The sequence below is a fragment of the Elgaria multicarinata genome, chromosome 9 (genome assembly GCF_023053635.1).
Source record: "Elgaria multicarinata webbii isolate HBS135686 ecotype San Diego chromosome 9, rElgMul1.1.pri, whole genome shotgun sequence".
Classification (NCBI taxonomy): Eukaryota; Metazoa; Chordata; class Lepidosauria; order Squamata; family Anguidae; genus Elgaria; species Elgaria multicarinata.
In genome coordinates, this window is record NC_086179.1 from 21,505,330 (window position 1) to 21,532,374 (window position 27,045).

Below are 27,045 nucleotides of genomic sequence, written 5' to 3' on the forward strand. Positions count from 1 at the left end.
AGACACATGTTGTGAATTTCCCCCCTGCAGTTCTGCACTGTGGAAGGCTTCATCACAGCTCTGATGGATGAGTACCCGCACGTGCTGAGAGCGAGGAAGAAAATATTCATCGCCGTGGTGTGTTTCATTTCCTACCTCATCGGATTCTCCAACATCACCCAGGTAAACCAGCTCTCCATACTCTTCTACCACTAGGTGGTAAAAACAACCACCACCATTTATATCCCCCTTTTTTGTCTTCGTGGTCCTAATGCTTACTCAGATACAGGTCCAATATTCTACGTTTCATTTTGATGGTGATGCAGCACAGGCATAGGCAACATGTGGCCATCCAGATGTTTTAACCGAGGGTGACCTAGAGCTGCACTACAGTGACCAGATAGAATCATAGAATAGCAGAGTTGGAAGGGGCCTACAAGGCCATCGAGTCCAACCCCCTGCTCATTGCAGGAATCCACCCTAAAACATCCCTGATACAAAAGAGGGAAGGGGTCCTGCAGCTTTAACTGTTGTGATGAAGAGGGAATTTCACCAGGTGCTGCATGCCCACAAATGACACCTACTGAAATTCTCTTTTCAATACAACTGTTAAAGATACAGGAGCCCTGTCCTCCTTTCCATATGGTCACCCTAGTTGAGTTGGAAGGGGCCTATAAAGCCATCGAGTCCAACCCTCTGCTCAATGCAGGACTCCACCTTAAAGCATCCCTGACAGTTGGCTGTCCAGCTGCCTCTTGAATGCCTCTAGTGTGGGAGAGCCCACGACCTCCCAAGGTCATTGGTTCCATTGTCGTACTGCTCTAATAGTCAAGAAGTTTTTCCTGATGTCCAGTCAGAATCTGGCTTTTGTTAAAGATATAGGAGCCCTGTCCTCCTTTCCATATGGTCACCCTAATGTTGGTGTTACTCTTAGTGTCAAAAAACAAATGATCCATGGTTTCCTTCAAAGGGAATAGTAATTGCTAAAAAAAAAATATATTTTCTTGCCAGCACCACCCCTTCAGTGGTAAACGCTGATCATTTAGAGGTTTTCCTTCCTTTGCAGGACAGGGCGAATCCACTTTAGAAGGTTGAAATACCGCCTCCATGCTTTAGCTACTGGCAGTAATTGCTTCAAGCTAAAATGTGCCGGTCTTTCTGGCCCCACCCCTTTTGTGTTCCGCCCCACCCTAGGGTGACCATATGGAAAGGAGGACTGGGCTCCTGTATCTTTAACAGTTGCACAGAAAAGGGAATTTCAGCAGGTGTTGTTTCTATGCATGCAGCACTTGGTGAAATTCCCTCTTCATCACAACAGTTACAGCTGCAGGAGCCCTGCCCTCTTTTGTATAGCTCCTGAAGCTTTAGCTGTTGTGATGAAGAGGGACTTTCACCAGGTGCTACATGCATACAAATGACACCTGCTGAAATTCCCTTTTCTATACAATTGTTAAAGATACAGGCCTTATTAAATAACTTCTATTCACAACTCAGGATGGGCAGATCTGCCAGTTTTGGTTTCTCCCGTGCTTGAAATTTTGAAACCTCAAATTCTTCCTCTCTCACATATGACGAACTTTGCAAATTTTGGTCAAGGGTTATAAAATACCAACTGAAATAAAATAAAAGCCCTGTCTTCCTTTTCATATGGTCACCCTGTTTTTAGGCTACAACTCCCACCTACCCTAGCCAGTATGGCCAATGGTGAAGAATGGTGGGAGTTGTAGGCCAAAATGTCTGGAGGGCCGCAAGCTGCCCACCCCTGATTTAGCACCATCTGTATACTTGCGGCATTACAGAGGTTCATCAGCAAAAGGCTATCGCAAATAGACAATGGAGGAAAAACAGAGGGAGGGGAAGCAAAAGAAGGATTTGGACAAACGCAGTATACATCTTCACATTCACAACTTTTTAAACATATTTTTGATTGGCAAATTCTGTTGCTAAATTTGGAGAGGTGCGAATTTCAGAAGATTGGTTCGCATTGTGGTTCAAAATGTGCAGAAGTAGGTAAGATACTGAACAAATTTCTCCTCCCACCCTAGAACTATGGCAAAGGAGATCAGACATAGTTTGGTCCCATTCTGATTGCCCCTCTTCCTAGCAGGCTTGCTATTTCCTTTTTAAAATACACACACACACACACACACACACACACACCACATGAAATCCTATCGCACACTTCTTGTATTGCCTAGTTTGCACCTCAAACAGGCATCAAATGCTATTGGAGTAGATAGTCAAACCTACCCATGAGACAATATTTCAGAGTTCTTCTCTGCTCTATGCAGAACTCCCTTTGAATGGGATTTTTATGCCTTCATTCTCTTCCGTTGCTTCCCAGCTGCATTAACGCCTTGTGTTGTGTCTCCTCAGGGTGGCATCTATGTTTTCAAACTGTTTGATTATTACTCAGCCAGCGGCATGTGTCTCCTCTTCCTTGTCTTCTTCGAGACTGTCTCCATCTCCTGGTGTTATGGTAAGTACAAGGTGCCTTTGATTCTCACCTCCCTCTTTCATAAGAATGTAAGAAGGGCCCTGCTGGATCAGACTGAGGGTCCATCTAGTCCAGCACTCTGTTCACACTCTGTTTGACCAGGGACCAACAAGTAGGACATGGTGTAACAGCACCCTCCCCGCCATGTTCCCCAGCAAGTGGTGGATACTGGAGGTATCCACCTGCCTCGGATACTGGAGGTAGCACATAACCATCTGGGCTAGTAGCCATTGATAGCCTTCTCTGCCATGAATTTATCCAACCCCCTTTTAATAGCAGCGCCTAGACTGGGTTATGGAGCCTTTTACACAATTGCTCATAGCCATTCATAAGGGCTAATTTCAGACAGGTCAGAACTGTGGAGGGAAAGGATACATCTCTCCTCACCACATGCTATAATTAGGAATTGACACATCTGTCAGTTTTACATTTCCCACATTTCATGTTTTTTTTTAAAAAAAAAACCTCAAGATTTTTTATTTATTTTAGGTATTTGTTATTACATTTATGTCATGCCTTTTTTTCCTGTTGCAAGCACCTGGGAGAGTCTGCATGATCCTCCTTCTGTCCATTTTACATTCACAGAGGTAGGTTAGGCTGAGAGCCCGTGACTGGCCAAAGCCAGTGAGGTTTATGGCCAAGTGAGGACTAGAACTTGGATCTCCCAAGCCCTACTCTGACACTCTAACCACTACATTACCCTGGATTTCTCTTTATGAAGAAATTTGCAACGTTTGGAAAGTTTTTATGAAATATGAATCAAACAAAATTCTCATACATCTGCATCAGCCAAATCCAATAGGTACCACTTTCCCAAGCATAAAGACCATGTTGTACTACCTGTGATGTAGCTGTTAAAGATGAGACACCCATGAAAAAGAGGCGGGGTTGGCATCCCCAATTCAGCACTGCAAACATAATTGAATCATGGGGATTCAAATCCAGCCTTTTCAGAGTTAAATACTCAAAATCCAGCCTGTGTGGATGAACCTGTCAATTTCACTTTCTCCTAAATTTAAATTTTTAAAATCTCATATTTTATAATTTTCCATCCAATTCATGGAGAAATTTGTGGATTTGGGTCTTACCAAAAACCAAATCATACTAAATCCACGCTGAACCTGTAATTAATTTAAGAAAAAGAAGAGACATAGCTACACACTATGAAGTAAGTGTAACGTGTAGTTTGACCCTTTTGTTGGACTATCATGTTCTATACCAGTTCTATACCAATTTTCACCCAATGGTTTCAAAGTCAACACAATAAACAAACCAAAAACAACTTTGACAACTGAAAATCAATCTTGGCTCCTGTTGAACTTAATCAAGTCCTAAATTGGCAATTATTTCCTTCCTAGCCCCTACGAAGGAGGAAGGTAAGACCTAGAACTTGAGAATGGTTTTGCCTGGACCAGCTGGCATCCAAGCAAGAACCTTCCTAGCAATTCAAGCAACAATTGGACAAGTAGCGTTGGCTGTTAATGTTGCTTGAATACTTCGACTTGCTTCACACCCAAGGGTATTCCTGACCTTTGCTGGGACAGTGGCAGAAAGGGCTCATGGCCTCCATCCCGTTGATAGCTATTTCTCATTGCAGGTGTGAACAGATTTTACAGTAACATCGAAGAAATGATTGGTTATCAGCCATGCGGGTGGTGGAAGATATGCTGGGGCTTCTTCACTCCACTTGTCTGCTTGGTAAGAACTTAAGGACAAATAAACCTAAGGATTGCCCTGCCCAGGTCAGAGACCAAAGGTCCATCAAGTTCAGCACTCTCTGACTTCAGCCTGTCTTCTTGAAAGGCCAATCCAGGTGTGATGTTACTCAGGTCATGAGCTGTTGTGCGTGTTCTTTATTTTTTTTAATGGCAGCTGTGGTGGAGGCAAACCAGATAGGGATCATGGTGTGTGTGGAATGGGCATGCTGGTTGAGAATGATGTGGCTGTAGTCAACTACCGTATTTCTTCGATTCTAAGATGCACTTTTCCCCCTAAATAAACAGCTCTAAAAATAGACTGCATCTTAGAATCGATGGCGTCTTAGAATCGAAGCAATACGGTAAGAGGAAAAGAGGAAGCTCCTGCAGCAGCCTCGAGCCATGCGAGCGAGGAGGAGCTGGTTGGGTAAGCGCCTGGTTTTTTGTTAGTCAAATTTATTCGTAAGTCCCATTGATTTCCATGGGACTTACTCGCGTGTCGTCGTCCCCCGGTGCACAGACAAGTAAAGAGCGGGACTGGAGAGTTAAGTTTACTCTTTGTTTCAACGCCTCTCTTCTTCCCGCGCAAACGGCAGTTTCTTCTCTCACAGAGGGAAAAAAGAAAAGGACACAACCATTAGAAGAAAGCGCGGAGCGGGGGGGAGGAGGTTGGCTGGGCGGTGAGGGAAGTATTTCTTTGATTCTAAGATGCCCTTTTTTCCCAAATAAACATCTCTAAAAATGGGGTGCGTCTTAGAATTGATGGCGTCTTAGAATCGAAGAAATACGGTACATCAGGTTAGGGGAAGGCTGGTGTAGCTGGAGATGTTGAGGGCAATGGTGAAGCCATGGATGGAGATTCTTGAACAGGGATGCAGACCCTCTTTTTGCCCAAGGTCCGAATACCATTTTGGAGAAACTCTCAGGGGCTGCATTCCAGTGGTGGGCGTTGCTGAAGGCAAAAGGGTGGGGCCAAAATGCCTAGCCTATTCTAGCTTGAAGCTCTTTCTGCCAGGAACTAAGACTTAGGAGAGTCATTTCCCTCTTTTAGAATGGAGGAAAAAGCTTCCCCAAAGTTGGGAAACCACCAAACAATTGGGTTGGGCCCAAGGGAAGTGGGCATGGCCATTTGGGGAACCACGGAGGGCTGGTTTGGGACCCTGGGAGGGCCAGGTTTGGCCCCCAGGTCTGAAGTTCCGCACCCTTGCCCTAGGACTAAGGTCAATGCTTTTGAACCAATCTGCTTTCCTTTGTGCTGATGCTGAGCTACCACATTTCCATCTCCTCTTTTTTCCAGGGGGTTTTCTTCTTCAGTGTGATTGAAATGACTCCCCTGAGTCTGGGGAAATACGTTTATCCAGCTTGGGGTCAAGGCATTGGCTGGTCCATGGCCCTGTCTTCTATGATGTTGATCCCGGGATATATGCTGTACTTTTTCTGCACTGCAAAGGGAACGGTCCGACAGGTAGGCGGAATTTCACAGCCACGTTCCTTTGGGTTAACACCTTGTTGGGACACAATAATTACACATAGTTTTAATTGTTTTAAACTGTTTCTGTTGCTTTTTTTTTAAAAAAAAAAGTCTACTGGTTTTAATTTGTTAACAATTTAATACGTTTTTAGCTGTGTATATTATTTATTGTTTTACATTGTTCTGATTTCATCTGTACACCGCCCTGAGATCCCAGTGATATAGGGTGGGATACAAATGTTTTAATAAATTAATAAACTCTGCAGACAAAACCACCCAAAGATGGGTGTCAGAAAATTTCAGCTGCCAGCCAGGTCTTTAGCATTCAAAGTGCTTCAGATTGATGTAATAATAATAATAATAATAATAATAATAATAATAACAACAACAACAACAACAACAACAACAACAGCAGCAACAACAACAATGATGCTTTTCTTGGAATCTTTACAACAACCCTTTAAGGTAAATCAGTATTATTATAACCATATTGCAGATGGGATAGGCTTTGAGTCTGAAAGAATAAGACTACTTCAAGTGCTCATGGCAGGGGTAAGATTTGGGACGAATGGAAAAGTAGTTTCAGTTAATTTTTGATCAGAATTAACCCAGTTTGCACCCCCTGGAACCAACTGTGGCCCCGAATACAAACTGCACTTGCACCCTGTATATATTTTCAAGCTTGTGATGCAATGTTTGAAAGACTGCATTCTCCTTTATAAGCCTGCCCATGCTTTAAGACCCTCTGGAGAAGCCCTTCTTCCAGTCTCACCATCTTCACAGGCACGCTTGGTGGGAACATGGGAGAGGGCCTTCTCGGTGGCTGTTCCAGTACTTTGGAACTCTCTTCCTGGGGAAGCTAAGCTGGCTCCCTGCTTGATGGGCTTTCGGAAGCAGGCTAAAACTTGTTTGTTTCAGCAGGCCTTTGGAGAGTAATTTGGTCCTACATCTATGTTAATGACTTATGATTTTGTTATGCATTTAAAACTTTTTTTTTTTACATTTCTTTTCCTATGTTTTAAAATGTATGTTTTAAACTTTGTAAGACTGCCTTGAGTCTCAGTATTGGGCAAAAGGCGGGATACAAATAAATATAATAATAATAATGATGATGATGATGATGATGTGTGGAACAAAAGTAAGGTGTTTGAAAAATGTGCTTGTGTGGAAGAATGCTGCATACTTTCGAATGCTGCACACGAGCGCCCTTTAATCGATGGAGAAAAATGCATACATTTAAAAAATGTATGCAACTGATGCGTATATTTGGGAAAATGTGCATGAGAATATGTATGGATATTTGTGCAAAAATGTGGGAAGGGGGGAGAGAATGCAAGGTGTAATTTGGAAAGCTTCAATGAGCTTGAGTTTGCTGATCCGTACAAACCTAGGTGAGATTCAAGCTGGTTTTGAGCTCAGTCTCTTGGCCACTGCATCCCACCAGCCCTTGCACAGTCCAGCAAGTTGAATGAACACCTGCTGACAGTGCCACGTGGCTCTTCAGACCCGCATCTTCTCAGTCCCTCTGTGTGTTCCATCCTTGTCATCCATCATCCCTCTTTCTATGCTCGAAGCTATTCTTTAAGCTTCTTTCTGCCTTTGCCAAAGCTCTTCCATTAACCCGTGGAAAGCCCTTCCTTCTTTGGGGATTAAATGGCTCAGGGGATTGCATGGGACGGGAATGCCTGCCCTTTGGGCTGCTAGCTATAATCTATTGCAGGTTGACAACATCCTTTTTTAATGCCATAGAGTCATAGAATCATAGAATAGCAGAGTTGGAAGGGGCCTACAAGGCCATCGAGTCCAACCCCCTGCTCAATGCAGGAATCCACTCTAAAGCATCCCTGACAGATGCTTGTCCAGCTGCCTCTTGAATGCCTCTATTGTGAGGGAGCCCACAACCTCCCTAGGTAACTGATTCCATTGTTGTACTGCTCTAACAGTCAGGAAGTTTTTCCTGATGTCCAGCTGGAATCTGGCTTCCTTTAACTTGAGCCCGTTATTCCGTGTCCTGCACTCTGGGAGGATCAAGAAGAGATCCTGGCCCTCCTCTGTGTGACAACCTTTTAAGTATTTGAAGAGTGCTATCATGTCTCCCCTCAATCTTCTCTTCTCCAGGCTAAACATGCCCAGTTCTTTCAGTTTCTCTTCATAGGGCTTTGTTTCCAGACCCCTGATCATCCTGGTTGCCCTCCTCTGAACACGCTCCAGCTTGTCTGTGTCCTTCTTGAATTGTGGAGCCCAGAACTGGACTCAATACTTCCGCAATACTGTCTGCTGGGCTCAGTTCGTCCTCTGAGTGTCTGAATGGCCCAGAAATTCAGAACTTAATTTAAAAGACACTAGGGGAGAGGAGGGCACTGCTTAGGCTATGTATTCTCTACTTCCATGATTGTACTGTGCAAAAAGTATGGGATTTAGTATATGTTGATGACAGAATTCCTCATCCAGTTTTTGCATTCTTTTTTCTTCTCTTTTTAAAGTCAAGCATCTAGTCCTTATGACTTTGAAATCTCAGCAACCTGAGTGGAACCAGGCAGGGCTTCTAGTGGTCAGAAAAGATTAGGACATCATGTTCTTATAGCTCCCTCTCCTTCACTCTCCCTTTGGGAATAAATTACACCAATATGCGGCTTCACAGCTCTAAACCTCCACAATTGGAAGTACTTCTTTAATGGGGTACTCCTTAGAGTACTTCCTGTTTCCTGTTACCAACCTCGACTGGGGAAGGACACATGTAGGGGAATTCAACAATGGCTACCCATTATTTGAAAAGTGCCTAATGCAGGGAGAAAGGTGAGAACTACTGATGTGCAAAACTCCCTTGATAATCTGGATGGCTTCAAAAGGGGTTGGATAAATTCCTGGAGGCAAAGGCTATCCATGGCTACTAGCCCTGATAGTTGTGTGCTATCTCCAGTATTTGAGGCAGTAAGCCTGATTGCCCCAATTGCTGGGGAACATGGGTGGGAGGGTGCTGTTGCACCATGTCCTGCTTGTTCATCCCTGGCCGATGGCTGGTTGGCCACTGTGTGAACAGAGTGCTGGACTAGATGGACCCTTGGTCTGATCCAGCATGGTGCTTCTTATGTTCTTAAGCATCATTAATTTTATTTAATGCTTTTATTTACGCAAAATTCTCAAATGTTTTGCCAAATTTTCTCAGAATGAGGTGAATTTGGTTTAGGCAAAATTGTGTCGGCAAATCTAGAAGGAACACGTTCTATTCTGGGAGACACAAAAGAGAGCACGATAGTGTCTCAAATTTATCTGGGATTCTAATCTGTAGTTTACTTACCTTCGTAGTTAATCCAGCTTTGCCTGTAGTCAAAAGAATCCTGTCTTTAATTTAAGAATGCAAGCTATAATGTTTGCAGATGAAATCCTGCACACGCAAAGGCAAGTCAATAACAGGCCAAAAGAGACCAATACAAATCTTTTCCTATAAATTGTTTTTTCTTTGTAGAACTGTACACAGTGTTATTACTGCAAGTGATACATGATCATATAAGGAATGTTTTGTACATCAGCACTCCAGCACTTTCTATTAGTGGAAGGTGTGGGGTGTAGGGACGGGGAGGAATTTTGTTCAGATCTGATAAGAACTAATGAAGTTTGCAGTTCCCTATTAAATATGTGAATCAGAGCACGTATTTGGCATTTGCACTTCTCAGAATTTTGCAATCAAGTGCTCCGAACAAAACATACATGTAAAATATTTATTTTTAGGGGAAGTTGTACCCCAAAAAATGTATGTTAGTGAAAAAAAATGTACAAAAACATTAGATAAGATGAATGTGGTTGCAAAACAAAAACATGTATCTGGGCATACTGCATACAAAAATGCGTATATTGAGAGAAATGTGCATGAAAATGCATTGAAATGTTTCCAAACATTTTTTAAAAGTCGTGAACTGATGTGGAAATGGGACAGAATGAAATGAGGATTAGAAAAGTGAGAAACAGAGATAAATTAGAATCATAGAATCATAGAATAGTAGAGTTGGAAGGGGCCTAAAGGCCATCGAGTCCAACCCCCTGCTCAATGCAGAAATCCACCCTAAAGCATTCCGGACAGATGTTTGTCCAGCTGCCTCTTGAAGGCCTCTAGTGTGGGAGACACCACAACCTCCCTAGGTAACTGGTTCCATTGTTGTACTACTCTAAGAGTCAGGAAGTTTTTCCTGATGTCCAGCCGGAATCTGGCTTCCTGTATTGAAATCAACAGGGGGGGGCAGAGAAAACGCGTTGTTGTATCCTCCAGGGAATGAAGGAGTATTATTATGCCTCTGCAGAATAAGAGAGCAGGCCGTAGTTCAGGGGTAGCACACATCCTTTGCCCGGAGATGGTCCCAGCTTCCGTTCCTGGCATCACCACTTAAATGACCTCAGGTAACAGGACTGGGAAAGAGCTTTGTGAGACACCCTCGAAAGCCACAGCCGACGACACAAAAGGACAACAATTTCACTTGAAATAAGGGAGCTTCTGGCATTCAGACAGGCATACAAGGTTACAAAGTCATTTTCCATCACCCCCCCTTTCCCCATCATATCTATAAGGCCAGCAGTTGGCAGAAGGTAGACTAGGATCTTCTGGTAGATCAAGATTTACCAGTAGATCTCTGTGTGGTTTGCAGTAGATCACCAAGTGTTTCTGGGCCCCGGTTTTCTAACAATATCAACAACTAAAATGCTTCCACAAACCTTAAGTTAGGTTGCTGAAAAGGAATGTGTGTGGGGAGATCAGGAGTGGAATTTTGTGTGAAAGAACTGGGGAGCTTGATTCTGGTTTTGATCATGAATTCCTGGGCTGAACATATGCTCAGAGGCACCTTATTCCTTCATTCGTAGAGCCGCCTGCCCCAACCTAGAACTTCAGGGGTGGATAATTTGTGGCCCACCAGATGTTTTCACCCACAACTGTCATTAGCCCTCACCATTAGCAGTGCTGGCTAGGGCTGGTGGGAGTGGAAGGCCAAAACATTTTTTTTTGTGAACCGCCCAGAGAGCTCCGGATATTGAGCGGTATAGAAATGTAATAAATAAATAAATAAACAAACAAACATCTGGAGGGACAAAAGTCACCCAGCCCTGCAGTACTGTCTAGATGTTTGGGACTACAATCCCCATCAGCCCAAACCAGCATGGTCAGTAGTCAAGGGTGATGGGAGCTATAGACAAAAACATCTGGAGGGCACAGTGTTGGGGAAGGCTGATGTCTCAGCTTCTGTCCTCCCACACCTGAGCCACACTTCTGCATCTGGCACCAGCTGGTTCGGTTGACCACCTGTGACTTGCCACAAGGGAGGAAATCCATCTCCAAAAAAGAGAGCACCATTTTGCATAACTTTTGCATATGCAAAGGTATATCTATAGGTGCAAAATTTAAAAAAATAACAACCGTTAATTAAATCGAAATACAAAACATACCACCATAGTAGAGAAGACTGACCAGGTGAGTGGCATACCTGCTCAGTCAGCTCTTCTCCAGGTGCTAATTGTGGATGGGCCATTTCAAGGCTCCTGCTTGCTGTTCTCATGGTTCCTGATCTTTAAGCTGAACTTGGACTGTCCTCTGATAGCCCCTTGAATTGAAGGCTGTCCTCTGTAAAGTAGGCCACCTGGCCACCCCACGACTGGTGGATCGCCAGGTTCTAGTAGATCCTGGAAGCCTGAAATCTGCCCACCATTGCCATTAAACAAAATAATTCCAAGTAATGTGGCTTCCGGTGGAAGATTCCAGGTCTGAATGACCTCTGAGGACATGGGGACGTTGCCAGCCAGCCTAAGGAGAATGCAAAGATTTTTTGTTTGCGTTTTGTTATTTCTTGCTATCCTCAGCAGGATTTGGTCCTCGTCCTCGCTCCAGAGGGAATGATGAAATGGGATTCTTGCCTCTCACTCTGACCTCTCCAGTAATTATTGCTAAAATCTAATTTCCAGCGTTCAGTCACTATCCTGAAATTTGATTTTGGATCCCTTCGTCTTCTTGACACATCGTCTGCATCCTGCTGGGAGAATAAATTAATATACTTCTCCTTAATGATGATTTACCTGCCACAAGCTGAGAGGAGAGGCAAATTCAAAACAACGTTTGTGTCAAGATCCAGCTATTTCCTGAAAAAAACCATCTTGTGCGGGGGGGGAGGGGGAGGGCAGGGAATATTGTGACAGCAGTGCCAGGATCCGGTCTGTGTTCCTTCTTCTATGGCAAATGCAGTCTGAAGATTCCGCCACTAGTGCCTAATTTGGCTCACACTGAGAAACTTTTGTTTATATTAGCATTTGAAAAAGCAGGAGTTGCACTGCAATGAAGGCTTAATCTACACCAGCAGGATATAGCAGTATGAAAGCGGTATAGGGTTTGTGTCAATGGGCCCCAACAGTTGTCAGTGCCCTTCAATATGGCCATAAAGCAGTAGTGTGGCTCCTGCCTTTTATATACTGCTTTCATACTGCTTTCATAGTGCAATATCATGCTTGGTGTAAATTAGGCTGAAGTCTTCTTGTCCAAGGTTCTAGCCAGCCATTCCCCCCTTCCCTGCCAAACAGGGAATTCCTCTCTCTCCCCCACACACACCCCGTGACACTGCATCTTCCGTTTGTCAGTCCACATTCCATGTCTCTTGAGCATAGAATAGTAGAGTTGGAAGGGGCCTATAAGGCCATTGAGTCCCACCCGCTGTTCAATGTTTCCATTGGGCTATTTTGCCCCCATGTGTCACATAGAACCTGTTCAGACTACACACTAAACTACAGTGATTAAGCATTTTGAGCTAAACATTATGGCTTAGCGGGCTGTGTAAACCATAACTTAGCATGTCGTGCAAACCATTCCTAACCATGGTGGCTACATAACCAAGGCTTAAATACGCTCACTAACCATTTGCTGCAAAAGGGTTAGAGACCATGGCTTAGCGTGTTGTCTGAACAGATCCACATTTATATATTTTTCTACTACTGCAAACCCTGGGGTTTTCCTGAGAAGGCTATTGCCTCCCTCTGGTTTCTCAATCACCCCATTTTGGCTACAGTGCTGTCGGCACCCACCACCAGAATTTGTTATTAGGAGGAATGACGTCAAGGTTAAGGTGTATCTCTGAATATCAACAATCCTGCTGATTTCCACCAGTCTGTGGAACATCTTTCCTATCATCTGGGACCTGAGCCTTTGAGCTGGACATGCCAAGAATTGAAGAAGGGAAAGCAGGAGCTCTCCAAAAGTGCAAAGGGAGAGATCCATTGGGAAGGCTGTGGTATAGGAGAATAGCACAAATACACAAGCAGAAAAAGTATTTTCTTTTGGTTTAAAAAATAATACTGCATTTTACGTGCTCTAAAAAAACTTGCAGAAAGTGCTCTCAATTCTGCAACGAAAATGAAAGGAGATACAGTGGATTAACCGGAGAATGAACAGCAAGTATGGGGTGTGAAGCAGAAGGACTGACTTGGGAAGTTGGATGTCGACTTGCTGGACTGGTGGTGGTGGTGGTGGAGTAGGAGAGAGGCTGTAATGATAGTGATAGAAAGTGAGAATCAACGTGTTCCACAGTATGTTTTGGTTAAGAAAGCACTAAAGAATAGAAAACAGGTGTGTAGGCTTCACCTCAGAGCATTTCTACATGAGGCATTTATTGTGTGCTCAACAGTCCCTACTCATGGTTGTTTATAGGTTCTTTAGAAGCTCTTTCCATGCGTGGTTTTTGCTTTGTTTTGCTTTTTGCTTTTCTACACAAGGCTGTTACTCCACTGAATCTACTTCGCAGAACTGAGATCCGAGCATTACATAAATGCTCGGATCTGAATATGAGCCTGAATATGAATATGAATATGAGCAAGCTGAATATGAGCCAACAGTGCGATATGGCTGCAAGAAAGGCAAATGCTATTTTGGGCTGCATTAATAGAAGTATAGCTTCCAAATCACGTGAGGTACTGGTTCCTCTCTATTCGACCCTGGTTAGGCCTCATCTAGAGTATTGCGTCCAGTCCTGGGCTCCACAATTCAAGAAGGACGCAGACAAGCTGGAGCGTGTTCAGAGGAGGGCAACCAGGATGATCAGGGGTCTGGAAACAAAGCCCTATGAAGAGAGACTGAAAGAACTGGGCATGTTTAACCTGGAGAAGAGGAGATTGAGGGGAGACATGAGAGCACTCTTCAAACACTTAAAAGGTTGTCACGCAGAGGAGGGCCAGGATCTCTTCTCGATCCTCCCAGAGTGCAGGACACGGAATAACGGGCTCAACTTAAAGAAAGCCAGATTCCGGCTGGACATCAGGAAAAACTTCCTGACTGTTAGAGCAGTGCAACAATGGAATCAGTTGCCCGGTGAGGTTGTGGCCTCTCCCACACTAGAGGTCTTCAAGAGGCAGCTGGACAAGCATCTGTCAGGGATGCTTTAGAGTGGATTCCTGCATTGAGCAGGGGGTTGGACTCGATGGCCTTGTAGGCCCCTTCCAACTCTGCTATTCTATGATTCTATGATTCTAAAGAGTGTTTCCTTTTCTGCTTTTCTGCTACATTACCTCTCGGTGGCACTGTGGTATAGCAGAACAGCGCAATTCCCCATGTGGAAAAAGCATTTTCATTCGCTTTCAGAAATAATATCACATTTTCCTTGCGCTAAAAAAACTTGCAGAAAATGCTGTCAATGTTGCGCCGAAACTGAAAGTAGATACAATGGATTAACAGTCTCATGTAGAAATGCTTGCAGACAACAGAGGAAGGGGAAAAACTCAGAGTCATTAAGGGTGCAATCCTATGCATGTTTAGATAGAAAACGGCAGATTTTTCCTGTATCAACATGCATTCTAAGTCATCTTATCTAGAATAAAAATCCTTCCTTGCTCTAAAATTTAGAGGCTAAATATAATGGGAGATGCTCACTAGCTTAGCAAAAGCAGCCTCCGAGCCTCCACCCAGAAAGCTTCCTTGACCTTCTCGTTCCTGTCCTGTAGGATAGAACACTTGCATAAATGCCATATTTCAATCCATTGAAGTCTGATTAAAAGCGGAAATGGGGAAACGATCACTCTCTGCATCTGAAAGTGGGCTTATTAGGAAGTTTTCCTCTTTTTGATATCATCCTTCCTATTCATTTTGTATAATTTGGTCTAGGTCAGTGCAAAACTTTTTGCTCCGTGCCCCCAGTGCATTGCTGAAGCTAGCTGGTGAGGTCAGGGCCATCTCTGCTAATGGGTTTGAATAAGATCTTATGTGAGGACAATAAATAAGTATGTCTAGAAGAAAGATAGGCAACGGGGCTGAGGTTAATCAGGCTTGTGGCCTTTCCAGCCGACTGCCTGGATAATGAAATAAATCTGCTTGATCCTAACAAAGATAGGCTTGAATATGAATCCCCCGGAGAAGAGCCATTTCACTATTTTTCAAGCTTCAACCTCAAGTCCAAACTTAGGCGTTTGCGCAGAGGAAAATTAGTTAGTTTCTAGGCCACTGGTGCTTAAAAATTAGCCCTTTTTTAGGATCAGGTGAAACAAACCAAAGAACATGTCCTTGCTCTCCAAGGTTTTGGAAATCCCGGTTCGCTCCTTTTAGAGCAGGGGAGAAGGCCCTCTTTTAGCCGGACGGCTGAATTCGATACGCGGAAGTTCTCTGGGGCTGCATCCCAGTGATGGGCGGGCCTGACGGGAAAGGGGGCAGGACCAAAGGCCGAAAGGGCAGACAGAAATACCCCAAACACCAGCCTATTTTAGCTTAACCCTTTTTACTGCCAGCTATTCAGCCTTAGGAGAGGCACTTCAGCCTTTCAGATGGGAGGAAAGAAGTGCACAAAAAGCTGGTGGGATGAAAGGGAGCAGGGAAGGGCCATGGGGTGAACGGATTGGGGCCCTAGGCAGGCCAAACTTGGCCCATGTACTTGAGGTTCTGCATCCCTGCTTCAGAGCCTTGTTTACTCATTAGGTTCCCTCACCCCTGGACTGTGCCCAGATGAAATACGTAGGCAGTCTTTCCCACCTGGCTTCTATTTCACGAGGTCAGGGAGATGCTGGATTCCAACAACTAGCTTCGTATGTGTTCACTCAGTAATTTCGCTCTGCAAGGAGGGGGAGCCTTAGGAGCAGCGGTGAGCCATCCCTGCCTGCCTGCTGACTCATGCTAGATCAGGTTGGAAATGATTTTATGATTTATTTAAAACATGTCTTGGCCGCCTTTCAGGGCAGAGGCTCTCACAAGGTGCCTTACAATAATAAAATACATAAAATATTAAAAACAACAAAATATTAAAAGCAATAAAAACTTGATCACAAAATAGCAATTAAACAATAAAACCAACAATAAAGCAGGCATGAACAACAATAGCAGCAATAACAGTATTCCTCATGGGAAGGCCATGGTAAAATAAAATGTTTTTAAGGCCTTCTTGAAAGCCTGGAAGGATGGTGTGGCAGACCTCTGATGGAAGTTTGTTCCAGAGGTTTTGGGGCCATGCCAGAGAAGGCCCTCCCCCATGTGGGCACCAACCTAATTGTTCTCACAGCAGGGAAATAAGAAGGGCCTCTCTTTCTGATCTTAAAGTGTAGGCAGGTGATATGGGTGAAGGCAGTCCTTCAAGTAACTAGGGTCCAATGCGTTTAGAGCTTTAAAGGTCAAAAACTGCACTTTGAATTCGGCTTGGAAACGCATCAGATCTATCCATCCATCTGCTATGTAGAAAAATCAGGAATACCTTGGCTCATTTTCTGAGCCAAGCCTACTTCAGAAGTCAAGTTGCATTCACCCTTGGGGAAGTGACATTTCTGAATGACTACAAGGACCTTTCTTCCATCAGAGCAGCAAAAGAAGGAGAGATCTCCCTCTGCCTACGGCCAGAGCAACCCTGCCAGCCTGGTAAATGTTGTTGGAAGCAAAGGGGGAGTTGAGGATGTTGGGATGTGTGGTGGATGGGTGGTGGTGTTAGGTGTTAAGCCAGAAATTCTTCTCTAGCTTGGGTTTTATCCAAGCCAGAGAAGAATTCAGGGGCCTCATCACGTTTGCTTCTTTGAGGTGAGGATTTCAAGCCTTTGAAGCTTGCATTGAGGTCTGGCCACTTTCCCTGGAACCTTTAATTAGTAGAATGGATATGTGAGGGTGTTTTGCACTTCTAGGAGACCCATTGCAGACCTCATATAGGGTACAAGCTAGGAAGCCAAGCAAAGGATGAACAGACCCATAGCAGAAAGACAGGTGGGACCTTCCTTGGCTTATTATGTGGCACACAGAAACTAGATTCCACAGCAAAGTTAAAACAAAGAAATCCAAAGTGAAGCCCCAATTAATACCACCCCCCTCGACCCAGTTCACTTACAAGAACATCTGTCATGAACAGGAGTAAATTGAGAAAGGTTTTATTCACTGTGTTTGTAGTGTCATTTATGGTGAAGGGCAAAGGATCGGCAGAAGCCAACGATTCAAAAATAGTTGGCTAAGGACAAAGGAGAGAGGCAAAGTGCATCCAAGGTAAATGTAAAACAATAGGGCTGCAGAAATACGAGGTGCTTTAAGAAAAATTAAACAAATATTATGCATTACCCCAAATCCATTACATCTAGGGGACTGGGGGGGGGGGAGTTTGAGGGGTGTCCTGTGAACAGAGTGGATTCTCCACTGTGATGGGAAAGGCTGTTTAGGAAATCCATCCAAATCCTAAGTTAAGGGCCTCTTCAAACAAATACTTCTTTTTTTAAAGTTAGACACGTGTAGTTGGTTGTTGTTTTTCTTAAAAAAAAAAAAAGCATACACCTAAACTATAAAGTTGTGTAGATCGTTCCCATTCTGTACTTTACCCTTGTATGTTCTGATTAGGGATGGACAAATCTATCAGTTTTGTTTTCTTCCATATTCAAACGATTTTTTTTTAAAATCTCGTTCTTTCTATACCATTTATAAAGAAATTGGCAAAGTTCTTACAAAGCATGAACCAAACAATAGCCTCACGCATCTGCACCAGAGGGGAAAAAAGAGAGTTTATTAAGAACTAAGCGCTCAAAGCCCTCTGCTTGGATGGTTGAATCTGTCAGGTTTGGTTTCTCCTCCCCTTGGAGTTTTTAAAACCTCAAGTTCTTTCACTCCAGTTTATGAAGGAATTTGCACTGTTGGGTAAGTTCTGATTATATATATATATTTTTAAATGAACCTGACAAAATTCTAATCCATCCCAAACTTTGACCCTTAGGTTGGCAACTTAAGTAGTCGCTGAAAAGGGCAACAGACGATGCCAATTAGCATAACATTTCCACCTGCTCCTTTCTATGGATAGGTGCAAATTTAGAAAAAGAATAATTAGAATTTAAATAGAAATACAATATATCTCACCATAGGGAGGAAACTGACCAGGTGAGCTGTGTTCCAGCTCAATGGGCTGCTGTCCAGGTGCTGCTAACTTTTGATGGCCCTTGCTGGCTCACCTGTCTTGTGGTTCTTTATCTTTAAACCAGAGGTGGGCATCCTTTAAATAGAGGGCACCTTCAAAGAAAGGACTGTTCCTGATGGCTCTTAGGACTGTCTTCTATAAAACAGGACACCTGGCTTATCCGTGACCCTCCTCCGCAGTGCAGTGGACTGTTAATTTTATAGTAAGGAAACCCACCATTCAGGCTCTGGTATTCTCCATCCCCCTTTGATTCATTGTGGCAGTGAACAGCAGGTGGCAGCAGAGAGACTTGCGTGTCACAGGCTGCACCCTCTCTCTGTCTCCAAGAAACCTGGATTTGTTTGTAACAGAGCAGAGGCTTGGAGGGAAAGGAGATGTTGATGCAGAATAAAGTCGTTCTGACAGGCAAGGCAGATTATAGGCCATTTCAGTCCTACTGAGCAGAAATGTAAAGAGGTAAAAAAAATAATAACAACAAGAACAATACATCAGTGCTAGAAAAGTTGGGCTAAATGCTTCCTAGACCTCATCCAGAAAAAAAAAAAGATTTCTGCTGCTTCTTTTGAGCACAAGAGATTCTCCCTTTCTCTTGACAGCATAATATTCTGCCTTATTAGGGTGACCCTATGGAAAGGAGGATAGGGCTCCTGTGTCTTTAACAGTTGCATAGGAAAGGGGATTTCAGCAGGTGTCAGTCATATGCATGCAGCACCTGGTGAAATTCCCTCTTCGTTACAAGAGTTAAAGCTGCAGGAGCCCTGCTAGTGTTACCAGATACAAAAGAGGGCAGGGTTCCTGCAGCTTTAACTGTTGTGATGAAGAGGGGATTTCACCAGGTGCTGCATGCCTGCAAATGACACCTGCTGAAATTCCCTTTTCTATACAACTGTTAAAGATACATGAGCTCTGTCCTCCTTTCCATATGGTCACACTATGCCTTAATAAAATAACTTCTATTGACGAATGGCATAGACAGATCTGTCAGTTTTGCTTCTGCCACATTTGAAATATTAAAACCTCAAGTTCTTCCTCCCCCACATATGAGGAACTTTGCAAATTTTGGTCAAAGCTTATGAATTACCAACTGAAATAAAATTCGCATCCATCTGCACCAGCCAAATTCTGGAGGGTGCAGTTATTCCCAGCATGGGGGAGGACCATGGTGCCCGCCCAGCAGCTCTTAAAGTTCTGTCAGAACCAGCTTGGTGGATGTGCACCAGAACTGAGGTGCGGACGCTAAAGGAGGTGTCCAGGGCTAGAAGCACCTTTGATGGCTCCTTTCACGTTCTGACTGAAACCCGGAACAGATTCACTGCCCCACTGACATCAGAGCCACCAGCCACCAGTGGTGGGCTATTGCCTCTATGCCCATAGACCTCATGCAAATATTACATCACCATGGGCCCACAGGGAGGGCAGAAGCACAACCCCACCCTTGGACCATGTGTAGGGTCTATACCGGGGGGGGGGGGGCATCCTGCCATGTACATTGATGGTGCTATATAAATAATAATAATAATAATAATAATAATAATAATAATAATAATAATAATAATAATTCCATGCAGCCCTCTGCCTCATTTCAAAAGCTGTCTGCAAGTGATAATTGAGACTTTTGGGTTGCTTTGTTTATTTTTCATCTTTCTGGTGCACCCTAAAACTGAATGTTGATAATGACTTCCATCCATTAATCAATGTGATAGAGCAGACTTCCACAACCTGGCTGGGGGATTATGGGAGTTGTAGTCTAATACATCTGAAGGGCACCAGCTTGGGGAAAGCTGGGATAGAATCTATGGTATAATTGGGCAGCAAAAACAGGAATTGGTTGCATTGTCAAAGGACAATGTACTACTCTCATGGCAGCAGAATGCTGAACACAAACAAACTCATGGTGTGTCCATTTCTATCACTTATTCCTGCCAAACCTGTTTGGATCTCCTTCTCTCTATCTTTGTAACCTGGAAATAGTGCAGAAAAGGGCAACTGAAATGATCAAGGGGTTGGAGCATCTCCCCTATGAGGGAAGGTTGCAACAGCTGGGATGGTTTAGTTTGGAAAAAAGGAGGCTAAGGGGAGACAGAGGTGTACAAAATAATTCATGGTGTGGAGAATATGGATAGGGAGACATTTTTCTCCCTCTCTCAAAATACTAGAACCCAAAGGGGTCATCCCATGAAGCTGATTGGTGGGAGATTCAGGACAGATAAAAGGAAGGACTTCTCCACACAGCACATAGTTAAATTATGGAATTCATTACCGCAAGATGAACTGATGGCCACCAATTTGAATCACTTTAAAACAGGGTTGGATAAATTCCTGGAGGAGAAGGCTATCAATGGCTCCTAGCCCTGATGCTTATATGCTACCTCCAGTATCCGAGGCAGTCAGCCTATATACACCAGTTGCTGGGGAACATGGGTTGTAGGATGCTGTTGCACCTGTGTCCTACTTGTGTGTTCGTGGTTGACAGCTGGTTGAACAGAGTGCTGGACTAGATGGACCCTTGGTCTGATCCAGCATGGTTCTTGTTATGCCCTTACATTAACCTTCATGTATCCTTTGGGCAGCGTTTTCAACTGATGATCCAGCCGACGCAAGATGTGATCATGAATGCTCAGCGTAATGGACTGCAACCGAAGGCTTCACTAAATGGGAGCACCTCGGAGGCTGCTGTCTAGGTGGAGAAGAAAACCTCTCACTCCCGTCTGCAGCTGCTCATGCCATGGTCATCGACCTCCTTTGGCACTTCTCATTACGTTCACGTCTCCCCCGCTGGTTTCCAGCAACAAAAAGATGGCGGCAGCCTTTCCCACATCTTTTCAGTGGTTTCAGTCCCCATGTATAGCTGCTTGAGGATCGTGTGCAGGAATGATTTTACTCCTTTGCGACCCCCTCCCTTTGTGGGACTCTTGAAAGGAAACTCCCTGGTCTGCAATGTGAATATTGGCTCACAAGGGACCCTTGGAAAACCTTGAAGGGATGCTCACGCCATAGCTCTTCATTTGCCAGGAGCCCTCTGCAGCCTGCTCCCACGTGGGCTAAAAGTGGGGAGGGAGCCACGCTCCACAGCCCTGTTCACGCCGTACCTGACCTTCCTATGTTGAGAGGAAGGGCTGAAGGGAGGCTGAGGAAAAGGGACGTGGTGGCTTCCGTTCAGGCCCACACTCCTGTCTGCACTTTTAGCCCTCTTGTGAGTCGGTGAATGCCTGCCTGGGGGCACGGTCTCTCCCTGTTTTTAAGCATTGCCTTCTTCCATTTGTTTTCCAGGGCTTTCCTCAGTTCAGCACCAGTGTTGTTCAATATGCTTCCCTCTCCGGCTCCTATTCTTTCCTTCCTTCCTTTATCCTTCTTTATGCATCTTCTAGACGGTAAGCCTGCAGGCGGCGGGGTCGGTCGACTTTAACTGTGCTTTGTACAATGCCAAGGTTCTTAGCCACGTAAGAATCCATAAGTATATATGTATTATTATCACCACTGTATAAAAATAGCTGACTTTGAGCAAGGAGTGAAATCTCAGCTGTTTCGCACAAAGGACCTTTCACGTTGGCAGGCGGTCCAAATTTCCGTGTGTTGCTCCTGCCAAGCAGGAGAAGCGAAACGAGACAGCAGCTCTATGCACTAGGGATGTGCTCCGCTTCTAATCGGACCGGCGAATTAGAAGCGGAGCGGGGGGCTTCGCCTGCCCTTAAGGCGGAGGTGAAGAGGATTGGGGGGGCCGGCGGAGCGTGGCGAAGAGGATCGAGGTGAAAGTGGATCCTTCGCCTCGATCCGGAGCTCCGCCGGAAAGGTAAGTGGGGTTTACCGGGCCCTGCCGCTGTCACTGTCGCCCATGCGGCGACAGCAGCAGGGCCTGGTAAACCCCCCCTCCTCTCCCTTACCTGCCTCCGTCCGCGGTCCGTCAGCGTCTTCAATTGAGCCCGTGGTTCCAGCAGGAAGTCTGGGCCGCTTGCGGCCCAGACTTCCTGGTGGAACCGCGGGCTCAATTGAAGACGGCGATGGACCACGGACGGAGGCAGGTAAGGCCCCCCTCCCCCTTACCGGGCTCTGCTGCCGTCGCCGCATGGGCGGCGATGGCGGCAGGGCCCGGTAACCCCCCCCTATGGGGGGGGAACGGAGCTCCGATCTGGATCCGGAGCTCTGAGCGGAGCGGATTGGGCATAGGCGGAGTGGGGGCGGGGCGGAGCGGCCCGATCCGAAAAATGGCGGATCTGAAAGTGAAGCGGAGTGGGGGGTCCATGCACACCCCTACTATGCACACCTACCTGGGAGTACGTCCCATTTAACAAAATTGAACTTACTTCTGAGTGAACATGCATAGGGTTGTGCTATAAAAAAACATGGTAGGTGGGAAATACTTTGCCATGAGTGCTGCGCCGGTAAGCAACCCATGCAAGAGGCATTTCAGACTTTTGGAATGAAGGGGGGGGGGAAATGCACAAAAGCTGGGGACTTGCCAAAGGGGGTGGAGCTAAGGAAAGAGGGTGGGGCCAAGGGAAGGAGTATGGCCATCTGGGGAACCTCAGAGGGCTGGACTGAGACCCCTCGGACCTAAGGATCAGCACCCTGATCCTCTTTCAGGGAGTTTCGTCTTGACCCAACTTTTGACGTGCAGCTAGTCTGGCAGACCACCTCCCACCTCCTCTCAACTCTGCCCACTTGACCGTGTGGCGGACTCTGGGATCTGTGAATTCTGGTGCTCCCAACCGCTTTGACGATGGCTGAGTACCCAAAGTGGGGAGAGGAGGAAGATGATCCATGAATCTGGGCCTCCTGTTCGATAAGCTCCTGGGAAGATTCCTCCCTGACCTCTGGAGAGTCTTGGGGAACTTCCTCCCTCGCTCCCTGTCTCCGCTGGGCTTCTTCTAGTTCTGCGTCCAAGTCTGCCTCCGCAACTGACACCAAACCAGGGAACCTGAGCCCCAGCTTGATACTGGGCTTGAGCTGCCCCAAAGACACACCACCATGACTTGGCAACTGCAATTGGGAAAGCCTTCTGTAAGAGCTAGTTTCTGTCACCTGGAATAGTTTTAAATCTCCTTTCATGTTTGTGCTCAGAATGTTGTGAAGCCATGTTGTGAAACCTCTGGTTCGCTATCATGCATGTGGAAGTTATAATCATATAACTCCAATGGTGCCAACAACCCAATGTTTCTATGTATAAAAGTCGCTGCATAAAAAATGTTGCCTAATTTTGCTTTCTTCTTTTGTAGTTTATGCTGATATAGAGCTACTAATGTAACATTGTGTTCATGCCCTGTAGAGAAATAATTCAGTGATCGTTTTAAAATAAGCTGGAGAGGAGGTTGCCTGATGCCATGCGTTAAGGTCATGACTGAGATTCGAACCGGTAACACCCTCAGGCTCCATTTCAGCATTCCCCAACCTGGCACCCTTCAGAAGTTTTGGACTTCAATTCCCATCAACAATAGCCATTATGGCCAATGGCCAAGAATGCTGGGAGTTGTAGTCCAAAACATCTGGAGCATAATATGTTGGACAAGGCTGCACTTACCCATGGTAAGAGGAATCAGCTCCATTTACCCACAGAGTTCTTTGATGCTACAAAATGATCCTCTCCCCCCACAACCTTAAGCCTTACAGTCCAACACCTTAGGTACTTTTCTTCCAGACTGACTGATTTCTGGTATCAAAATGAGGTTAAATGGGGGGGGGGAGGAGGGAATGTGGGCAATATACCATAAAGTGGTAAACAGGGGAAGAGTTCAACGCTCCTCACCAACACATCTCATTTGGTGTCAAAATTAGCCACCCCACATGTACACTTTATACAAGAATAGGACAGATATGAGAACGACAAACATGGCTGCCATCATCATCATCATCATCATCATCATCATCATCATCATTGCTTATTATGGCCCTCAGAATGAATACTAGGAAGCAGCCCAAGAATATCTAAAGCAGGGATGGGGAATGTAAAGCCTTCCAGATATTGCTCAACTGCAACTCCCATCAGACCTCACCACTGGATATGTTGTCTAAGGCTGATGGGAGTTGCAGTCCACCAACACGTTCCCCACCACTGATGTAAAGTGAAGAATGCATTTGCATTGACATTTTATTTTTTTCAAGGGACAGTTTCTCAACTCTTAAATGAGGACATAAGAATTGCTTTGATGCATCAGGACAAAGCTCCATCGAGGCTGGCGTTCCGTCTCCTATGGTTCTAGCCAGATGTCTCGAGGAGGAGGATATGCAGGGCTGGATGGAGAAATGGCTCTAGCCTGTTGTGAAAAGTCATAAGGAGAGAAGTGAGCTTCAAAATGTTGCTGAAGATTTATTTCCGAAGTGCTATCAAAAGCCCAATATGTTTCAATTAAAAGAAACCCAAACACCTACCTTAGGGGGCAATGAATAATGATATGCTTTTCATACAGAGGAAAAGAAATTGCCAAGATCTTTTCTCCAGGAGATGATTTATCAAGGAGCAAGCAGATGTCCTGAAGGTTTTGTTTTTCTTGAAATGTACTAGCTCACCTCTGTCCTTGGCTCTTTCCCTCCAGTTTTTCAGTCTCATGCCCTTTTGTGGTTTACAGAATATGAAGGCTCCATTCTTTGCTGTGATGGCTAGTAGCCACTGAGCACCTTGAGAGACCTCTCTTTCTCCTGCTAGTATCTTTCCCAGATACCCTTATTCTGATTTGGGAGACAGAACTCAAGAATATTACCAATTCCTACCAGCCAGGATCAAATAGTTAAAGAGTCGGCAGAAAGGAAGGCATATTTAAATTCCTAGATACCATGTTTTCAGGAGTCTGGGCATCCAGTCTGAGCTTGGAATTTTCATAGTCCCTGTCTACTAGGGCGATCCCTGGGATCGTCCCTTTGTGTTCACATGACGCACAGGGAATCACGGGATCAGGGAGGGATCATAGAATCATTGAATCATAGAATAGCAGAGTTGGAAGGGGCCTACAAGGCCATCGAGTCCAACCCCCTGCTCAATGCAGGAATCCACCCTAAAGCATCCCTGACAGATGGTTGTCCAGCTGCCTCTTGAAGGCGTCTAGTGTGGGAAAGCCCACAACCTCCCTAGGTAACTGATTCCACTGTCGTACTGCTCTAACAGTCAGGAAGTTTTTCTTGATGTCCAGCTGGAATCTGGCTTCCTTTAACTTGAGCCCGTTATTCCGTGTCCTGCACTCTGGGAGGATCGAGAAGAGATCCTGGCCCTCCTCTGTGTGACAACCTTTTAAGTATTTGAAGAGTGCTATCATGTCTCCCCTCAATCTCCTCTTCTCCAGGCTAAACATGCCCATTTCTTTCAGTCTCTCCTCATAGGGCTTTGTTTCCAGACCCCTGATCATCCTGGTTGCCCTCCTCTGAACACGCTCCAGCTTGTCTGCGTCCTTCTTGAATTGTGGAGCCCAGAACTGATGATCCCTCCCTTGCCCCAGGATCTTGCCCTACCCTTTGAGCCCATTTTTTCCATGGTCCCGGGCTGAGCCTGAGACCGTGGAATGTGTGGCCGGGCATTGCGGTTTGTCCAGGTTCCTTGTGGTTACTCATGAGGAGCTGGGAGCTGCGCACAGGGCACAGAGCTTCTCAGGAGCACTGTGCCCATCGGGGGTGGGGGGAGTGGGGATTTCCCCCAAAAAAAACACCTTACCTTTCTTCTCCTTTAAGAAAAAACCCAAAATGGCGGGCATGACACCTCTCCCTCTGAGGTCATCACACATCATGTATGAACAGAGGGGGAGATCTAGGGATAAAAATATTGTGAGATCTTCACCCTTCCGTCCCACTAGACCAGTAGGTGTAGCTAAGGCCAGTGGCTTCAATGTCAGTGGGGCAGTGAATCCTCTCCACATTGCAATCAGAATCAGTCACAACCCTAAAGGAGCTCTCCAAAGAGCTATGGGCTCTGCAAAGCAATGTGCCAGTTAGGGACGTCTGTCCCCTAGTGGTTGCAGATGTTACTGCATGCCTCAAACACATGGACACATTTACATTAATTAAAATTAATTAATGCATTTAAAAACAAATTAACCCTGAAGTGCACCCCCATAGGGTTCCCTTAGCAGGCATGCCAAGTTCCAGGGTCAGGTATCTTGGAGTTATTGCGGTGACTGACAAACAGCTGGACAGACAGACAGACATCCTTTTTTAGTGTATATGGAGAAAGAGAAGTGGGCACAGTGGAGACATTGGGCAGATATCGAGTAGATGGGCTCTTCATCTCTTGAAGGATAAAATGGAGTAGAGGATGGGGACTATGTCTTGGGTTCCTTGCAAGAGGAAAAAAGGCAGGATATTAAATTTAATAATAATAATAATAATAATAATAATAATAATAATAATAATAATAATAATAATAGGAATTGCAAGAGACCAGAGCCTTCTTTGCATCTCTTAATGCAAATGTGAATGCGTGCCCATATCCAAGCACCCACACTTTGGTATTTCTGGATCAAACCCATTGTTTAGAGCACCGGCTTGATCATTTGGCTCATGGAAATCTGTTCTTTGACGGCGGCAGCAAAAAAAGGACAACGCGCCAGGCAGCCTGCGAGATGCTGCTAGCCAAGGAAGACGTGTGCAAGAAGAAACGAGGCAGAGCCAAGAGCCCTTATTAAGCGGTGCACTCAGAGATAAAACCAAGGCCATCTGTTGCCTTGACGTACTGGCACCATAATTGCAAGCAGAGGGAAATGTGGAAGAGCTTCCAGATGAACACAGGGTGGGTGGGGAGGGATTTTGCACTTAGTATAAGCTTATTATTACAGGCTCGGTAGGAGAATTTGAATACCAGAAGGGCGAAACGATCCCGGGGAACAGATTCTTCGCTCGCTTCTCCTGTTGCCTCCATTCTCTTCCCAACCAATCCATGAGGCTCACTTGGCGTTTTGGTGTGGTCAGAATAATGGGTCAGCAGCAATGGAATGACGGCCAAAGCTGCAAATGCTCTGCTGTACAGCTCTGGGTCTCTACACCTGCCAGTATCAGAATTTGTCTTAGACTATTTGGAATTGATGCATAGCCTCAAACATTTTAAACACAAGTAGG

The 27,045-nt window shown here is 45.1% G+C and overlaps 1 protein-coding gene across 1 annotated transcript in view; it reads left to right on the forward strand.

Moving 5' to 3' along the window:
* The window catches only part of LOC134404237 (sodium- and chloride-dependent GABA transporter 1-like), a 46,219-nt gene extending 25,523 nt beyond the window's left edge, over window positions 1-20,696 (forward strand). The window contains exons 10-14 of the mRNA XM_063134934.1: window positions 31-162; window positions 2,356-2,458; window positions 4,074-4,174; window positions 5,471-5,638; window positions 20,586-20,696. Of these exons, the coding sequence (XP_062991004.1) occupies window positions 31-162; window positions 2,356-2,458; window positions 4,074-4,174; window positions 5,471-5,638; window positions 20,586-20,696 (615 nt within the window). The remainder of the gene's footprint in view (window positions 1-30; window positions 163-2,355; window positions 2,459-4,073; window positions 4,175-5,470; window positions 5,639-20,585) is intronic.
* The last annotated feature ends 6,349 nt before the right edge of the window (window positions 20,697-27,045 follow it).